The 18,883-nt window shown below is 31.5% G+C and overlaps 3 protein-coding genes across 4 annotated transcripts in view; 2 read left to right on the top strand and 1 right to left on the bottom strand.

Moving 5' to 3' along the window:
• The first annotated feature begins 1,738 nt into the window (after positions 1-1,738).
• Positions 1,739-7,673, top strand: pus3 (pseudouridylate synthase 3). The gene is made up of 7 exons (XM_048175161.1): positions 1,739-1,880; positions 2,197-2,620; positions 3,914-4,185; positions 4,528-4,711; positions 6,439-6,548; positions 6,945-7,123; positions 7,245-7,673. The coding sequence occupies exons 2-7, from the start codon at positions 2,216-2,218 to the stop codon at positions 7,502-7,504; spliced, it is 1,410 nt and encodes a 469-aa protein (XP_048031118.1). The 5' UTR covers positions 1,739-1,880; positions 2,197-2,215; the 3' UTR covers positions 7,505-7,673.
• A 1,659-nt stretch (positions 7,674-9,332) lies between these two features.
• On the bottom strand, positions 9,333-11,611 carry si:ch211-40k21.9 (THAP domain-containing protein). 2 transcript variants are annotated; one of them, XM_048175248.1, is made up of 3 exons: positions 11,454-11,611; positions 9,910-10,563; positions 9,333-9,819 (listed from the first exon to the last, which is right to left on the bottom strand). In XM_048175248.1, exons 1-3 carry the CDS (start codon positions 11,516-11,518, stop codon positions 9,792-9,794), a joined length of 747 nt encoding a protein of 248 aa, XP_048031205.1. In that variant the 5' UTR covers positions 11,519-11,611; the 3' UTR covers positions 9,333-9,791. The 2 variants fall into 2 exon arrangements, with proteins under 2 accessions (XP_048031205.1, XP_048031207.1); XM_048175250.1 differs by having other exon boundaries at positions 9,333-9,751.
• A 1,258-nt stretch (positions 11,612-12,869) lies between these two features.
• Positions 12,870-18,883, top strand: part of grnb (granulin b) — a 12,964-nt gene continuing 6,950 nt past the window's right edge. Inside the window, exons 1-11 of the mRNA XM_048175462.1 lie at positions 12,870-13,021; positions 13,698-13,779; positions 14,316-14,459; positions 16,309-16,431; positions 16,512-16,610; positions 16,692-16,842; positions 17,807-17,842; positions 17,991-18,082; positions 18,248-18,386; positions 18,535-18,632; positions 18,860-18,883. The exon at positions 18,860-18,883 is cut by the window's right edge and continues 213 nt beyond it. Coding sequence (XP_048031419.1) covers positions 13,777-13,779; positions 14,316-14,459; positions 16,309-16,431; positions 16,512-16,610; positions 16,692-16,842; positions 17,807-17,842; positions 17,991-18,082; positions 18,248-18,386; positions 18,535-18,632; positions 18,860-18,883 — 909 coding nt within the window. The 5' untranslated portion in view covers positions 12,870-13,021; positions 13,698-13,776. The remainder of the gene's footprint in view (positions 13,022-13,697; positions 13,780-14,315; positions 14,460-16,308; positions 16,432-16,511; positions 16,611-16,691; positions 16,843-17,806; positions 17,843-17,990; positions 18,083-18,247; positions 18,387-18,534; positions 18,633-18,859) is intronic.

The following is an 18,883-nucleotide window of genomic DNA, read 5'->3' as shown; positions in this document are numbered from 1 at the left end:
ATATACACTACCAGTCAAAAGTTTGGAAACATTACTCTTTTTAATGTTTTTGAACAAAGTCTCTTATATGCTCATTAAGGCTGCATTTATTTCATAATAAATACAGAAAAAATAATAATATTGTGAAATATTATTACAATTTAAAATTATGGTTTTCTATTTTAATATACTTTAAAATATAATTTATTTCTGTGATCAAAGTTGTATTTTCAGCATCATTACTCCAGTCTTCAGTGTCACATGATCCTTCAGAAATCATTCTAATATGATGATTTATTATCAATGTTGGAAACTGTGATGCTTTTTTTCAGGATTCATTGATGAATAAAAGGTTAAAAAGAACAGCATTTATTCATAATATAAATCTTTTCTGACAATATAAATCTTTACTATCACTTTTTATCAATTTAACACATCCGTGCTGAAAAAAAGTATTAATTTAATTTAAAAAAATAGAAAGAAAAAACATTACTGACTCCAAACTTTGGAACGGTAGTGTATTTTGTTACAAAAGATTTCTATTTTAAATAAATGCTGATATTTTTACATTTTTATTGATTAAAGAATCCTGAAAAAGTATCACAGGTTATAAAATAATATTAAGCAGCACAACTGTTTTTAACATTGATAATAAATCATCATATTAGAATGATTTCTGACGGATCATGTGACACTGAAGACTGGAGTAATGATGCTGAAAATACAGCTTTGATCACAGAAATAAATTATATTTTAAAGTATATTAAAATAGAAAACCATCAATTTAAATTGTAATAATATTTCATAATACAGTTGTTTTTTCTGTATTTATTATTAAATAAATGCAACCTTGGTGAGCATAAGAGACTTCGTTCAAAAACATTAAAAATAGTCATGTTTCCAAACTTTTGACTGGTAGTGTACTTAATTATTATAATAATTAGGTCATAGTGATAAATAATATTTATTATGTATAATTATTAAATCAACTACAGTAAAGTAACAGAATGCATGTATCAGTTTTATTTTATTTTTGTTTTTTAATTTAATTTTTTTTGTACTTTAAATAATGAGGAAGATAGACAGCACATATTTAAATAAATGCTAAATATACTTAATTATTATAATAATTAGGTTATAGTGATAAATAATATTTATTATGTATAATAATAATTACATTGTTATTTTAAAAACTATGAAATCAACTACAGTAAAGTAACAGAATGCATGTATCAGTTTTATTTTATTTTTGATTTTTTAATTTAATTTATTTTATTTTTGATTTAAATAATGAGGAAGATAGACATAGCACATATTTAAATAAATGCTAAATATACGTAATTATTATAATAATTAGGTCATAGTGATAAATACTATTTATTATGTATAATAATAATAATTACATAGTTATTTAAAAACTATTAAATCAACTACAGTAAAGTAACAGAATGCATGTATCAGTTTTATTTTATTTTTTATTTTATTTATTTTAGTTTTTGTATTTTAAATAATGAGGAAGATAGACAGCATATATTTAAATAAATGCTAAATATACTTAATTATTATAATAATTAGGTCATAGTGATAAATTATATTTATTATGTATAATAATAATAATAATTACATTGTTATTTAACAAACTATTAAATCAACTACAGTAAAGTAACAGAATGCATGTATCAATTTTATTTTTTATTTTTTTATTTTATTTATTTTAAATAATGAGGAAGATAGACATAGCACATTCATTGGAATAAATCAGTGCAAAATCTCCAACATGCCAGAGTAAATGCGTCAAGACTTTTATTTTGAAGGTTGGCTTGACGGAAGCCAATGCTGCGTTTAAAAGTTACTGTTCAGAATTTGTAATTTCGCTATTTTCATGAAGCTTCGAGAAGGATGTAAGTAAAATTAAATTAAAATATTTTGTAGTTTTATAAACTATATGTTTATGAAATGATAAGGAAGCCCAGAAAGTTGAGCAAACAAACACGTGGAGATTTGCACCTCCAGGTCTCTATAGATTCTACAGGAGCATCTGTTTGACAACTGCTTACATGTACCTAATTAAATAATGTCATTATACACTGATGATATGTGAAGCTCCCTGTGAATTACTGCTCAAATCTCTGTTTATTGTTAACATAAGTAAGAACTGCACTCATATACATGCACACATTGTAGTGAAAATCTCTCTGTTATTTATTTATTTCACAGATCTGTGTTTATTGTAACCATGTCAGAGGAGGTTCTGCTGGCTCGAGTGAAGGCTTTAGAGGAGGAGGTGGGGAGACTGAAAGCTCAGCTGAAAGTAGAGAGAGATGGAGCTGGGACAGAGGAGAGGACTGAAGCATCAGACAGCTTCAAACCTCAGGAAGGTGAAGAGAACAGATCCAAGCAGAAGAAACGAGGAGCAGAGAGGCCCTTTGACTTCTCTGCACACCCTCGCAGACATGTGGCACTGCGGCTGGCATACCTCGGCTGGCAATATCAGGGCTTCGCCGTCCAAGAAAACACAGACAACACTGTTGAAGCCCGGCTGTTTGAGGCACTGCTGAAGACTAAACTGATCCAGGACAGACAGACCTCCAACTATCATCGCTGCGGCCGCACAGATAAAGGAGTCAGTGCTTTCTCTCAGGTACTGTGATCAGATTTGAACGAGTTATGATATTCATCATGTTTTCTTATTTTTCAGGGTTCCCCACAATTGTGGAAAATAGAAATTAAACAATTATGTTTTATAGAGCTGACACAATATCATTTATTTTTCTGTCAGTGCCTGATAACCCATATTTAGAACCAGTTGTTACTTATTTAATTTTGACACAATTATAATAATTACACTGTAAGAACTGCAAGAATAACATGAATGACAAATATTTTAAAAACAATAATTGTTATTACAGTTTTTTGTGATCTAAATATATTGTTTTTATATTTTGTAAAGTTATGGATTCTTGATATTCAGGTTATATCCAACCAATTTATATTTCTGTAAATTGTGTCTGATAACTTGTATTTAGAACCATTTTTTAATTATTTTACATTGCTATAATCTAATGATTACTTATTATTTTGTCAAACTAAATGCATAATATGAATTGCAAATATTGTAGTAGTAATTATTATTATTTATGCCATTACATCAATGATTTTTTTGTGATCTGACTAGTCATAATTTTTTATTTTTTTTATTTATGGATTCATGATATTCACTTTTTTTCTCTTGGTTATATCTATATTTTAGAACCAATTATTATTAAATTATGTCATTTTGACACAATAATAAATAACCACTCAATTATAATTAAAAACATAAGATGAATTGTGAATATTTTAATACAAATGTATTATTATTAAAATGTTATCAGGCACTGACAAAAATACAGATATATATCAGGAATCCATGACTTTTCAAAATTCAAAATATATTTATGACTACATAAACCACAAAAAATGTCATAAATTTAATGCAATAAATATTATTATTTTTAATAATCATGATAATAATAATAATAATAATATTTATGGCATTACATTTATGCCTTTTCTTTGTGATTTATGTAGTCATAAATATATTTTCATATTTTTAAAAGTCATGGATTCCTGATATATATATATATATATATATATATATATATATATATATATATATATATATATATATGTATTTCTGTCAGTGCCTGATAACTTAGAATCCATTTTTAATTATTTGATTTTGCCACAATAATAAATTATCATTTGATTATAACAACTAAAAGCACAACATGCATTTGATTTATTTAAAAATAAATAATAATAATATTTATAATTATTATTATTCATGCCATTACATTTATTTATGCAGTTTTTTGTGATCTGCATATTCATACATTTATTTTCATATTTTATTCAGTCCTGTACAGTTCCTGATATTGACTTTTTTCTCCAGGTTATATCCATTGATCTGCGCTCCACGCAGTATGGAGGAGGTTTAGGTGTGACTGTCCCGGCTGACGTGGAGGTCAAAGCCAAGGCCTCTGCAGAAGAATTACCCTATGTGAAGATACTTAATCGAGTCCTGCCACAGGACATTAGGATCCTGCAATGGACCCCTGTAGAAAGTGGCTTCAGTGCACGCTTTGACTGCCAGTCCAGAACATACAGATACTACTTTCCTCGTGGAGACTTGGATGTGGAAAACATGGCAGAGGCTGCTAAACGGTCAGTAGATGAAAACTTCGACACTTATAACCACATCTCAAAAACATCACTCATATTGTTCCAAACCTGTATGAGTCTTTCTTCTTTTGAACACAAAGGAAGATATTTTGAAGAATGTTGGCAACCAGAGAGTTGATGGACCCCATTGTCTTCCATAGTATTTCCTCAATGGCTACCGTCAACTGTTCATACCAACATTCTTTAAAATATCTTCTTTTGTGTTCAACAGAAGAAAGAAACTCATGAGGGTGAGTAAATGATGTCAAAATGTTCATTTTTGGGTGAACTGTCCCTTTAAGTGCCTGAGCACAATGACTTCTTTATGTTTCCCTGGCCATGCAGGTATGAGGGAACACATGACTTCAGGAACCTGTGTAAGATGGATGTAGGTAATGGAGTCTTGCAATTCCAAAGGACCATCTTGTCTGCCAGCATCCAGCCAGCCCAACTCAACCCCACCTGCCCTAATGACCCTCACCAACTCTATGTCTTCCAGGTCAAAGGTCTTGCTTTCCTCTATCATCAGGTAAGGAGCCCACCTCATGCTGGAGGCCTGGTACTCCACTATGGGGCCTCAGCAAACTTAATTTAAAACTTAAAGGCCTGGTTTCACAGACAGGGCTTAGATTAAGCCAGTATTAAACCTTAGTTCAATTAGGATGTTTAGGTAGCTTTTATAAACGTGCCTTAGAAAAAAACATTACTGGTGTGCATCTCGAGACAAAACAATGGCACTCATATTTTAAAGGTCCGTTCTTCGTGATCCCATGTTTCAAACTTTAGTTAGTGTGTAATGTTGTTGTTAGAGTATAAATAAAATCTGTAAAATTTTAAAGCTCAAAGTTCAATGCCAAGCGAGATATTTTATTTAACAGAAGTCGCCTACATCGAACGGCCAGTTTGGACTACATCCCTCTACTTCCTTCTTTAATGACGTCACTAAAACAGGTTTTTGACTAACCTCCGCCCACAGGAATACACAAGAGTTGCGTTTGTAGAGTGTGTTTGTCGCCATGTCGTCGAAACGCTGTTATTTTCATCCCGCAGTCCAATCACCGGGTCTGATTCCGGCTCAAATTGATAGGGTAAAATTAAAGACATGTTTACAATAACACTGAGCGCGTACATCTCCACGTTATGGTAAGAGGCGTGACCTTTCCGGGCAAGGTTCGCTAAGCTGCTGTCGAATCACAACACAGGAACCGCTGGCACAATCAGAACTCGTTACGTATTTCTGAAGGAGGGACTTCATAGAACAAGGAAGTCATCAGCCCGTTTTTATGACAGTGGAAACAGCGGTATACAGATAAGTAAATTATGTGAAAAATACTGTGTTTTTTTACACGCGAAACATGAACATGTTATATTGCACACTATAAACACAATCAAAGCTTCAAAAAACCACGAAAAATGGGACCTTTAAGATATATCTGTACAAGTTGATTTCAGTTAAAAGAGCTCAAACATGCATTTTAGTCTGTGACTATCTTAAGTCTTATCCGGGGGTAAATGATATAAAACAAGCTTTAGAATAAGCTTGATTTTTGTTAAGATTTTAGTAATTGCTTGTCAATTTTATAAGGTTTTTTTCTTTTTAATGTTTATATAGTTCTTTTTTTTTTTAGTTATTTAAGTACATCAAGTTAAACTAAATGAAAATGAGAAATGTTTCATTGGCAGCTAGCTGAAATATGTATTTTTGAAATATTTTATTTCAAGTAACAAAAATGTTTTATTTTTCTTATGGTTTTAGATTTGGTTAACTATAATAACCCTGCCTGGAATAAAATATTAAAACTCCATGAGCATTTTACTAGCTATGCCAAGCTCTAAAATATATTTTCTGGTAGAAGTTGTGAGTAAAGATTTTTTTTTTTTTTTTTTTTTTTTTTTAATTCTTATCCTTAATATCCCTATGTAGTAAATCACAAATGTCTGGAAGACTCGTGTAAATTAATTGGCTAAAAAGAGAAAACCCTGAAGAGTGTTGAGCTCCTAAAACTATTAAAATAATTAATTAAATTATTACAATAATAATAATAATATTATTTATTCTTTTTATTTACAGAAAGTAAGAGCGTCCATAGATTAAAATAAGTTTCAAAAACAACTTTTGGGAACTTGGAGTTAAAAAAGTTGATATAAATGTATAAATCTGTTGAAATGACCTCTTTATTATGTAGTACTACACTATTCAGTATTCATTAGTAGCTAGTATTCCATTCGGATCATAACCGATCTTTGCTTTTCCAGGTTCGCTGCATGATGGCTTTGCTGCTGCTGATTGGACAGAAACTCGAAGCTCCAGAAATCATTGATCAGCTGCTGGATGTGGAGAAAAACCCAAGGAAACCTCAATACAGGTGGGTTTTATTTCAACATTTCCACATCTAAGCCTGGATCCCATGTGATGTTGCTTATTGCTTTTCCATCATTTCTTGGTTTAGACTGGATTAGTGCTTACATTTCAGACCTGTAGGAATTTTAGTTTTCATGACTAAATTAGTGACCCTTAAAATCATCATGAAATCAAAATTGATAATTATTTTTCGTTTACTGGTGCGAGGACGGGACAACCTGTCACTCATGAGATCCACCAATAGCAAACCACAACCATCCAATCAATTCCAAATGGACAAAATTGAATCCAGCCCCACATTTTTGTCTTCTTTGAGAAGTCGTTTCATTTGAATATACGTCACAGACGATCTCAACTTCAGTTTCATACCAACTTTAATTCTAGTTCCTGTGTTTTGTAGTATGGCGGTGGATTACCCTTTGGTTCTGTATGACTGCCACTTCGAGGGTGTGCATTGGAGGAATGAAACGGAGGAGGAGAACCACGTCCTGAACTCGATGCACCAACACTGGGTTCAGAATGCAGTCAAGACGCAGGTTCTGCTCGGCATGATCCAAGGCCTTCAGAGCACAACCACAGGTGTGTGTTCATATTGAAACTATTGATGTTTGGAGTGAAATACTAACATATACTGAATGCTTTTTATCAAAAAAAGTAGAAACCATTATGAAACAGTTATTTTTCTGTTTTTGTATTTTAGGGGTGACTTCTCTGCAGTGCTGGCTCATGGAGGGCTCCAGGCAGAGGAAGTACCAGCCTCTTCTGGAGCGGCCGCGCTGTGAGAGTTTGGAGTCCAGGATCCAGCACTTTGTGAAGAGGGGAAGACTGGAGCAAGAAGAAGGAGAGAACGGAGAGGAGACGACTGTGTTCAGGGGGAAAAGATCAAAACATTCCCATCTGACGACAACAAACCAACTCCAGGAGCAAAACCATGGAGCAAAAACTGAGGAGAACCTGTAACCTTTTACATTTTCTGCTTTGACTTTTAATGTGTACAGAATGATTTGAAGGCAAAACAGAAACATTTTTCTTAATTTTTTTTTTTTTATCTTTGTTCAGCAGCACAATTACCTAATTTTCTACCTTGCCCAAAGTAGCACGTTTATTAAAGGATTGCTCCATGTGTTCTGATCATGTGTGAATTTGCATTTGAAAATGAGTCTATGTTCCTCATTTATACAAGAGATCAGGGTAGAGATGTGTCCTTAAAGGATTAGTTCACTTTAAAATGAAATTACCCCAAGCTTTACTCACCCTCAAGCCATCCTAGGTGTGACTTTCTTTTTTCTGATGAACACAATCGGGGTTATATTAATAAATATCCTGATGCGTCCGAGCTTTATAATGGCAGTGAACAGGACCAATGAGTATGAAGCTCAAGAAAGTGTCTCCATCCATTATAAACGTACTCCACACGGCTCCAGGGGGTTAAAGGATTAGTTCACTTTTAAATAAAATTTCCTGATAATTTACTCACCCCCATGTCATCCAAGATGTTCATGTCTTTCTTTCTTCAGTCGAAAATAAATTAAGGTTTTTTGATGAAAACATTCCAGGATTTTTCTCCTTATAGTGGACTTCAATGAACTCCAAACGGTTGAAGTTCAAAATGTCAGTTTCAGTGCAGCTTCAAAGGGCTTTAAACGATCCCAGACGAGGAATAAGAGTCTTATCTAGAGAATTGATCGGTCATTTTCTAAAAAAAATACAACTGTATATCTGGCGGAAGCTAAATATTTTACTTTATGACTTGTTAAATATGGATATTTTTCTTACACAAATGCATCGTTTTGCTTCAGAAGGACTTTATATACGTTTATAATGGATGGATGCACTTTCTTGAGCTTCATACTCGTGGGTCCCGTTCACTGCCATTATAAAGCTTGGACGTATCAGGATATTTATTAATATAACTCAGATTGTGTTTATCAGAAAGAAGTCATATACACCTAAGATGGCTTGAGGGTGAGTAAATCTTGGGCTAATTTTCATTTTAAAGTGAACTAATCCTTTAAAGCTGGAAATTACCAAATACTGTCTATATTGTATTGGCTAAATTTACTGAGTTAAAAATTAAATCCATGTGGTTGATTTATTAATGCCACATCTTGACCCAGAATATGTTGCATTTTTTTTTTTAAATGTCCTCCTTTGAAAATAAGTAACTTTATTATACAACTCTCAGCAAAATCAGCTCAACAAAACATGAACTGATGCTAATCCAAATCTGTTTAATTATCATTTAAATTATTCTTAAATATCTTACAACTATTTATGCAGTTTCAAAAAGATAATTTGCTTAAACTTTACAATAAGATCTATTTAATGCATTAGCTAACATGAACTAAAAATGAGCAATATCTTTTTTTTTCAAGAATGTAAAAATACAATTTGATTGATTTTTCATGTTAGCTGACAGTGCATCAACTACTGCTATCAAATACAACTTTAAAATTTGCTAATCCTATACATTTTTTAAAACTTTAGATTTAGTTCATGTTGGAAGTATCATTAATTAATGCTGTAGATGTTCATTGTTAGTTCATGTTAACTCATGTAGTTAACTAATGAGACTAATGTAAAATGTTGCATATGATTTTCTTATAAATATATTAATGCAAATGGTGCCAAGAGCCTGGAAAACTAGTCTAATTACCATGTTAATTTTGACAGCACATCAATGTATCCGACTTAATGAAAAACTGTATTGAAATGATCAGCTTTTTTCTTTGCTAAACTTGTGCTGTAGTGATTATATTCAATTTGCTGCATCAGAAGAACTTTGATGTTGAATATTTATTAAGAAAATTACAAACTGTACAACATAAAAAAGTGGACGCGGAACATAAGCCGCCAACAAATGAATCATGTAATTACAGAACTACATTTCAACATCCCTGAGAAAAACAGTGACACAAGCACCATCCATGTTGACATTTGTGCTGGTTCTTGCAGGGCTTCTTGCATGTCGCCTAATAAGGTGCTATTTTTTATGTGTTCTTCTGATATCTCTTCATCTGAGATCTCTTCATCCTCCTGAACAAATCGACTTCTCAGGTCATTTCCCGAGCATTATCGACCAATGTGTCTGCTGCGGAACGGTGGAAATGACTGGGAAAACGCTGGCAGAACAAAACACCACTTCCCCATCCAAGCCGAGTTTTTTTTACAGCTTTAGGCTGGAGCCCGTGATCTAGATCCTTTCAGCTGTGAGAGACAAAATATTCATATTTCATCTGATAAATCCTCACTCAAAACTGAACGTCACCTTGTCACTGCATGAAAAAGACATTTCTGTTATGTTTCAGAATAAAAAAGATCTGTAAATGATGACAGATTTGGAAATAAACATGGCATATACTTACATTTTTTTGGTCTCTATGAGATTTTTTGCTTTTAACTCTGAAATAACAGAGGACAGCGAGGTCACTTTTCTCTTTAACCTTTTAATCGTGGCGTTCTTCAGTTTAATTTTTTTTCTGCAGGCCTCCATCTTTCCCAGGACCAAGTTCAAATTGTGCTTCAGCTTCTTTGCCGATTCGATCTCTTGCTTTTCTGCCATTGAGTCTGAAGACCAAGAACGGTAGCAGTGATCATGTCTAACTGCAGTGACACATATTTCAGTGGGATAAATCACTGGCGTCCCACTGGATTCATCCATGTCCGGATCCGAAGCGTCTTCCTCTTTCACAAACTCATCTAAAACGACCTCCTCCTCCACAAACTTTCTTTTGGAATCACTTTTCAGACTGTAAGTATGAAATTCATGATTTTCATAATTTTCCATATTTCTTCCGCCTTTTATATAATTTGGACCATGCCATCTTAAAGGAGTCAGGGATGAAAATTTGGTGGGAACAGCCGTTTTAGCAAGGCACACTTGACCTTTGTTGTTCTTGTAGAAACAGCTGTCTTCAAAGTGATGGGAACATATGCGCGAATATGGAGATGGCTTGAAATTGTGACGTCTCATGTTCGCCATCCACCGATGCAGCCGATCTTTATCACCTAATGGGAAACTGTGAGGGAAATTAATGGATAGATGGATTAGAGAATGGGAGAGACTGCCAATCAGATAAAATAAAAAAGCCATATCAGAAAAGTAGTATTATTCTTAGAATAATAATAAAAAAATCACTTTTTGTATTTAACAGAAAAGGGATTTGAACTGGGAATGGGATTTTGGTAAACTATCATTTTAACTTTTTATTTATTTATTTTTTAAATAAGGTTTTAAGTGTTTTACTATAGAACCTCCTGGTACTATAGTAAAAATACTATAGTAATTTATAGTAAATAATATAGTGTTTTTGAACCATACTATAGTAAATTATTTGAATTAATTTGTTGTGGTATTTCTATACTTGCTGTGATAATATAACAAATATAGTAATATAAACAAATTACCCAATACTGTACTAAGTTTTCTACAGCTATAGGGTATATTATACTACAATATACACTACAGTTTACTGTAGTAAAAACTAAAGTATACTAAAGTATTTATTACAGTTTATCAGTTCACTATAGTTAATACTACTTTATGCATAGCATTAATTAACAAAGTGTTGTAAATAGTATAATATATACAGTATACTACAATTTACTATAGTATGGTTCAAAAACATTATAGTATTTACTATAAATTACTATAGTATTTTTTCACCTGGGTGCTACATTAATATTTCTCTTACTAGCTATTTTGCACATTTAGGTTATTAAATGGGCTACTTTTTCAAAAAAACAAAAAAAAAAACAATTAACATACACAAAATGTTATCGTTATTATTCATTACAAGACATAATTCTTAATATGTATACATATATGAATTGCACGCGATTGATCTAAAGACAAACACAGTTTTGACAACGTGACTGGACGGTTAAATAAGTTAAATAACCAACTGACCGATGAAAACTAATACTGGACCCTGGTGAGGGACGATTAGTACAATCCACAGCTGCACACGACATGTTTAAATCACAAAACACTGGCGACACATCCTGACAACAACAACACAACTTCTGTCTTTCGTTCAGCGGTGGCGCGCAGAGGTGAGCAGCGCATTACCGCCCCCTTCTGTAAGTGTGAGATATGATGTGCATCATTCATAATATTTATGTTGGTGGGGTGGAATATATGACCTCGACATTTTTTTGACTCAAAGTTTACGGTATGATTTTCGTTTTTTGCATGTTTAAGACAAAAAGGCTATTATAGCATGTAATATTATTTGCATTTTATTTATATTATAATTGATTTGAATATTTTTATATTTTTGTTACATATTTTGTAATACATTATATATTTTTTTTCCATTTTTCATATATTTGCATAATGTAAATAATTTATCAAATCATTTTTACAGTATGATTTTCATTTTTTTTGTGACGTTTAAAACAAAAAGGCTATTATAGCATGCAATATTATTTGTATTTTATTTATATTATTATAATTGATTTGAATATTTTCGGATATTTTATTAGTTTTAGAGATATTTTTATATTTTTGTAAAAAAAATTGTAACACGTTTTATTTTTATTATATTTTTTTCTTTTTCATATATTTGCATAATGTAAATCATTTTATCAAATCATTTTTATGATATAATTTTCTTTTTTTTGGGATGTTTAAAACAAAAAGGCTATTAGAGCATGTAATATTTTTTTGCATTTTATTTATATTATTATCATTGATTTGAATATTTTCAAATATTTGTATTAGTTTTAGAGATATTTTTATATTTTTGTTAATTTTTTTGTAATTCGTTTTATTTTTATTATTATTTTTTTTTTTCATTTTTCATATATTGTTTGCATAATGTAAATAATTTTATCAAATCATTTTTACGGTATGATTTTCGTTTTTTGGGGATGTTTAAAACAAAAAGGCTATTATAGCATGTAATATTATTTGCATTTTATTTATATTATTATAATTGATTTGAATATTTTCAAATATTTTTATTAGTTTTAGAGATATTTTTATATTTTTGTTAATTTTTTTGTAATACGTTTTATTTTATTTTATTTTTTCATTCTTCATATATTTGCATAATGTAAATAATTTTATCAAATCATTTTTACGGTATGATTTTCGTTTTTTTGGGGATGTTTAAAACAAAAAAGCTATTAGAGCATGTAATATTATTTGTATTTTATTTATATTATTATAATTGATTTGAATATTTTCGAGTATTTTATTAGTTTTAGAGATATTTTTATATTTTTGTTAAATACGTTTTATTTTTATTATATATTTTTTCGTTTTTCATATATTGTTTGTATAATGTAAACCATTTTATCAAATCATTGTAAACTAAATGAACAAACAAGCCTGACTCACTGTCACATGACGCTCTCCGGTCACGTGAGAAACAAATAAAGTCAAACTCAGCAGCGAGCAGCGTTATATCCACTTCACAGCGTCCAGTTTTACAGCGATTTTTCCCACTGACCTCGTGAAAATACTGTAAGGTAAGAAAATGCTGTGTCTTTACACATATGTCATCTTGTTTTTTAATAAAACAAGTCTTTGTTGAGGGTTTATTCCGGTCGAGCTCCTCACGCGCTTCCGTCGGAAACAATAAGAACGTTACATTACAGCATCAATAATTACTGATGAAACCAAACATACTTAGTGCCTCTCAAAGACAGCTTTTAAAGCTATATTAACTGCTTAACTAACACACATCGAAGCTTTGGTGGATATACATTCGCTCTGAGATGAGATTATCTGATAAAAATAAGCAGAGGCTAAGATAAACATAAGTAAATTTGCAAACACTTTGTTGTCAGTGTCTTTAAAATAGCGGTATATTCATTTATTTTATTTTTATAGGGGTGTGTCTGACTGTTAAACGTATAAATATTAATACACATTTCCCGGTGGTCCCTTCATAGTAATAGTGCATAAACATTAGTGCTTATTTAATGCATTGTGTGCGAGTATGATGAGATATAGATATATATAGATATAGATATATATGTGTGTGTATATGTGAACTGCAGTTTTTATATGGGGTCAAACACCACAATGATTATAAACACTTCAATTAATGATTAATTGACCTCTTTTGCGAACACACCTGTGTGTCAAACCCTGTATGAATGAACTGGATTTAGTTATGCATTGTTATGTTTTGTGTTACAGCGCAAGAAAGTTGTTCATGGGTTTGCATCTGAACATTTGAAGAGCGTTAGTTTTGTGGGTCAGCACAGTCACACACACAATGGTGAGTATTATGTTGTAGTTTTCTTAATATTTCTTTAATTGTGTGATGTAAAGCTCTAATACTCCAAATAATCCAACAGAGCTTTTTCCATTTTGACACAATATAGTCTTTTAATAAGTCTAAAGTCTGCTGAAGTGATTGTATATCAACCAGACGTGACCTGGAAATGTCATGAGACCGTCAGCGGTGTGTTTATCATTGTTGTATTCCTCACTAAATGGACACATTGGGAAATGTTCCTCTTTAAGAGACTCTTTTGTCAAATGTTGTAATCCGTTATGTTCGTTGGTCAGCTGACTAAGACACTCAGACATGTGCAATGTTTTAAATAAGTGGAAAATAAAATTCACTTCCCACTAAATTCTACCAGACATTCCTCCACAATCCTTATGTATCAGCAGATTTATACTATATATTTAAAGTGTTTGTAAAGCTAATCAAAATTTTCTTGTCACCATGCAGGTTTTGTCTTGATAGTGTCATAATGAACACAGAATCAAATAATGTTCAGTTCACGGTCGTTTCCTGTGTTTCAGGTGCGTGCGGGTGTTGTAGTGTTACTATGTGTGTGTCTGAACGTGTGCGTCGCTCTGATTTGTCCTGATGGAGGGATGTGTGAAGATGGAAACACCTGCTGTCAAACACCATCAGGAGGATATGGTTGCTGTCCACTACCCAACGTAAGACATTCTTCCAGCTATGTGTGTGTGTGTGTGTGTTTGGGAGTTACACTACTGGTCAAAAGTTTGGGTTTGGTAGGATTTAAAAAAATAATAATAAATAAATAATATATATATATATATATATATATATATATATATATATATATATATATATATATATATATATATATATATATATATATATATATTTCTTATGCTCAAATGCATTTGTTTGATCATAAATACAGTAAAAAAAAAATCATAATATTGTGAATGTTCTTTTTGAATATATTTTAAATTGAAATCAAATAAATATATAAAATTCTGGTATTGTTTATTTATTTATTTATTTATTTATTTTGTTCATGATCAAAAGTGACTGAACACCTGAAATGTAACTTTTTAAACATTTTATTTAAAATCAATGTAATATATTTTTGTTCAATAATATTTTTTTCTTTTATATTTTTTGTATTTTGAGAGAATTTCATGGTAGCAATTAATATTTATGCAATAATTGTGATCAATTTTTTCCAATTAAAAAGAATGCAAATTTTAAAATTTTTTTATTACTTTTAAATTAAAGCTGTATTAATTCTGCACGCGCTTTTTTTTCCGTGGTCAAAAGTGATGGAACACGTGAAATATAACCCTTTTTTTTATTTTATTTAAAATTAATATAATATATTTTTGTTCAATAATATTTTTTCTTTTTTATTTTGAGAGAATTTCATGGTACTAATTGATATTTATGCAATAAATATGATCAATTTTTTTCCCATTTAAAAAATAATGCAAATGTTTTTTTATAATTTGTATTACTTTTCAATTAAAGCTGTATTAATCCTGCATGCACATTTAAAAAAAAAAAAAAAAATTGTGTTCACATAGCGACTGCCGCAAAAGTCACCATACCGATGAATTATCGTTTTTTTTTTTTTTTTTTTTTTCCTGTTTAAAATGACCGAACAACACCAGAGAATCAGTTCCTGTTGTTTGGTAAGATTTTTTTAATGTTTATGAAAAAAGTTTCTTATTTTCACCAAAGTTGCATTTGAGTAAAAACTATTTGAAACTTAAAATAACATATTTCTATTGTTATACAATTTTTAAAATGTAATTTGTGATGAAAAGCTGAATTTTCAGCATCATTACTCCAGTCTTCAGTGTCATATGATCCTTCAGAAATCATTCTAATATACTGATTTGTTGCTCAAAAAACATTTATTATTATTATCAATGTTGAAAACAGTTGTGCTGCTTAATATTTTTGTGAAAACTGATACATTTTTCAAGGTTCTTTGATGAATAGAAAGTTCAAAAGAACCACATTCTTGAAAATAAAATCTTTTGTAACATTATAAATGTCTTTACTGACACTTTGTTGATCAACTTAATGGATCATTGCCAAATAAAAGTATTAATTTCTTTTAAAACAAAAATATTACTGAATCCAAACTTCTGAACAGTGTAAAACTAAAGGACTTTACACTATTAAGTGAATTTCTTTTCATTCTTTTAGTGTTTAAGACAGTGTTAATGATTTACTTTGTTCCTTTTCATTGCAGCCAACAAAAGAACATCCTGTCATCATGTACTCACCCTTATGTTGTTGCATAAAGACTTTTTCTTAAGCCATCTTTATTTAAATAGCCCTTTATATAATACAGATTGTTTTAAAGCAGTACTGATAACGGGACAATGATTCAATCATGCAAACATAGTTCTTTTCGGTTACTTTAAAACATCTCTTGTGTTCCACAGTAGATTCTACTATTCTTCTATTCAACAATTCTACTACTAACTATTCCAAGACCAGTAAAGTACATTCATATGGAATGACTCTTGTTTGTATGTGTGTTTACAGGCAGAGTGCTGCTCCGATCACTTGCATTGCTGTTATCAGGGCACTCTGTGTGACCTGGAGCACTCTAAGTGTGTGAATAAAACACACTCTTTAGACTGGGTGGAAAGAGTCGCCATAACGCAGGTAATACACATACCTGCACAGCCACAATTTCAGATAAGCCTTGAGTAAATACTCAGCTTTGAATCCTTTTTTATTTCTAGAAAGCAGTAGTTTGTCCAGATCAGGAGTCTGAGTGTCCCGATGACACCACCTGCTGCGAGATGCCTGATGGGAGCTGGGGCTGCTGTCCTATGAAAAATGTACAGCACCGGTTTGATCATATTTCTATTCAGGAATGTTGTTACATGCATATGGTAATGTTTGCATCTGTGTGTGTTTAGGCCGTTTGCTGTGAAGATAAGCAGCACTGCTGTCCTTATGGAACCAAATGTGACCTTGTGCATTCAATGTGTGTGTCGGCCATCTATGGTTCGTCCCCCTTCTGGAGGAAATTCGCTGCTTCTCGTAGGAAACCATTTGAGAAAAAAGCAGGTATGATGGTGGGAAATATGACAGTTTTACTTCATTTGGCATTAAATTGCTTTTATTGGCATTGTGTCAGCCATAATACAGGAATTTAAGATTTACCCCACCGTTCAAAAGTTTGGGGTTGGTAAGATTTTTTTTTTTCATGTTTTTGAAAGAAGTCTTTTATGCTCCCCAAAGCTGCATTTATTTGATAACACAGTAAAAACGGTAATATTGTGGAATATTATTGCATTTTAAAATAACTGTTTTCTATGTGAATATATTTTAAAATGTAATTTATTTCTGTGATCAAAGCTGAATTTTCAGCATCATTGCTCCAATCTTCAGTGTCACATGATCCTTCAGAAATCATTCTAATATGCTGATTTGAAACATTTCTTCCTTTTCTTTTCAGGATTATTTGATGATAGAAAGAACAGCATTTATTTGAAATCTTTTGTAAAGTTATAAATGTCTTTACTGTGACTTTCGATGAAGAAGTAATTGCTAATTTACTTAATTCCTTAAAAAAAAAAATCATACTGACCCCAAACTTTTGAATGGTGTTATATATTAGTCACTGTTATAATCACACAATATCATTGCAGATATGACAATGGGAAAACATTTTTTATGAAACAATAAAATATAAAAATGAAAAGCTGGGAATGATTTAAGATGGTGCTCCTCAAATACTTGCCACATATTTACAATAATAGCAAAACATTAGATAATGCTTTTCTGCTATCAGCAATGTGAGTATTGAGGACAAATAGCTTTCATGATTTTGCTTTCATTATTAATTATTATTGTTCTAAAAGCTTCACATGCATATTTTATGTCTTGTTCACTGGGACATAAAACGGTATAAAATTTCATGAACTAATTTGAAGTACTTTTATGGAAGTAGTAGAAAATACTTAAGTTGGCTTGTCAGTTTCTCACACCTGTTTATGAGTGTTTTTATATTATATTCATGTTTCTGCAGTTGATCCACATGCAGACTTCAGTGTTATTAGAGATGGTAAGATGTTTTTTTTTTTTTTTTAAATCTACAAGCACTATTTTATGTATTATTTATATCTGTTCATTATTCATCAAGTGTCTTTGTTGAAACTGATGCCTCGTGTGTGTGTGTGTGTGTGTGTGTGTGTGTGTGTTTATGTGGGTAGTGATCTGTCCAGATAAGAATTCCACATGTCCAGAGGATACAACGTGCTGTGAACTAGAAACCGGCAGCTATGGATGCTGCCCAATGCCAAAGGTGCTTCATGTTTGTCCTAATGTATATTTAAATATTTTTCTATAGGGTTGAAAGTTGAATTTTATGGTTCTCCTGTGGTTTGCATGTATTTTACTCAACATTAGCTTGAATCAACAAATGTAAATGTGTTTTTTTTTTTTTTTTTTTTTTTTTTTTTAACTGTAGGCTGTGTGTTGCTCTGATCATTTTCACTGCTGCCCAGAGGGCACGACCTGTGACCTTGTCCATAGTATGTGTTTGTCAGCCAATGGCATCACGGAAATGGCCACTAAGATCCCAGCTGTCACTGCCCTGAAGCCTAGAGGTGAAATTCATTTATTTTATCTTTGTGCAAGTTTTTCAGTGTGTATTTGAACCTCGTATCTCAAACCATTCTGTACTTTGAGCATGTTGAAACGGATCAGTATAGAATATGCATCGGTCCATCTATTTATCGCTCTTTCTGTCTGCAGAGAAAGTAGTTCCCTGTAATGACACAGTAGCGTGTGCAAGCGGAACCACCTGCTGTAAAACAGAAGAAGGCTCCTGGGCCTGCTGCCCTTTACCAAAGGTATTCAACACTGCAGAAAAGTTGTCTGCTTCATTTCAAAATCAACACTGGAGTGTGATTATGGCTTAGTATCTTTTAAAACCCAGCCCATAACAAAAGTTCCTGATCAAATCGACTTTTTTTTTTTTTTTTTTATTGCAGCAAAATATTGCAAAAATTAAAAATAAAAAATAGTTTTAAGTAATGCAAAGGCGGTCTATGATATCACTGTGTCTTGTGACCTTCAGGCAGTGTGTTGTGAGGACCATGCC

Source organism: Megalobrama amblycephala, linkage group LG22 (assembly GCF_018812025.1).
Source record: "Megalobrama amblycephala isolate DHTTF-2021 linkage group LG22, ASM1881202v1, whole genome shotgun sequence".
NCBI lineage: Eukaryota > Metazoa > Chordata > Actinopteri > Cypriniformes > Xenocyprididae > Megalobrama > Megalobrama amblycephala.
Note: the sequence above shows the minus strand (reverse complement) of the source record. Positions and strands in the feature narration are given on the sequence as shown.

Excerpts from the sequence above, each read along its gene's own strand:
- pus3 (XM_048175161.1), top strand. The coding sequence starts at position 2,216 with ATGTCAGAGGAGGTTCTGCTGGCTCGAGTGAAGGCTTTAGAGGAGGAG. Across the intron at positions 2,621-3,913 it reads GAGTCAGTGCTTTCTCTCAG|GTTATATCCATTGATCTGCG; the intron begins GTACTGTGATCA and ends TTTTTTCTCCAG. Across the intron at positions 4,186-4,527 it reads ATGGCAGAGGCTGCTAAACG|GTATGAGGGAACACATGACT; the intron begins GTCAGTAGATGA and ends CTGGCCATGCAG.
- si:ch211-40k21.9 (XM_048175248.1), bottom strand. The coding sequence starts at position 11,518 with ATGTCGTGTGCAGCTGTGGATTGTACTAATCGTCCCTCACCAGGGTCC. Across the intron at positions 10,564-11,453 it reads TCCAGTATTAGTTTTCATCG|TTTCCCATTAGGTGATAAAG; the intron begins GTCAGTTGGTTA and ends TTTCCCTCACAG. Across the intron at positions 9,820-9,909 it reads CTCATAGAGACCAAAAAAAT|TGACAAGGTGACGTTCAGTT; the intron begins GTAAGTATATGC and ends TTTTTCATGCAG.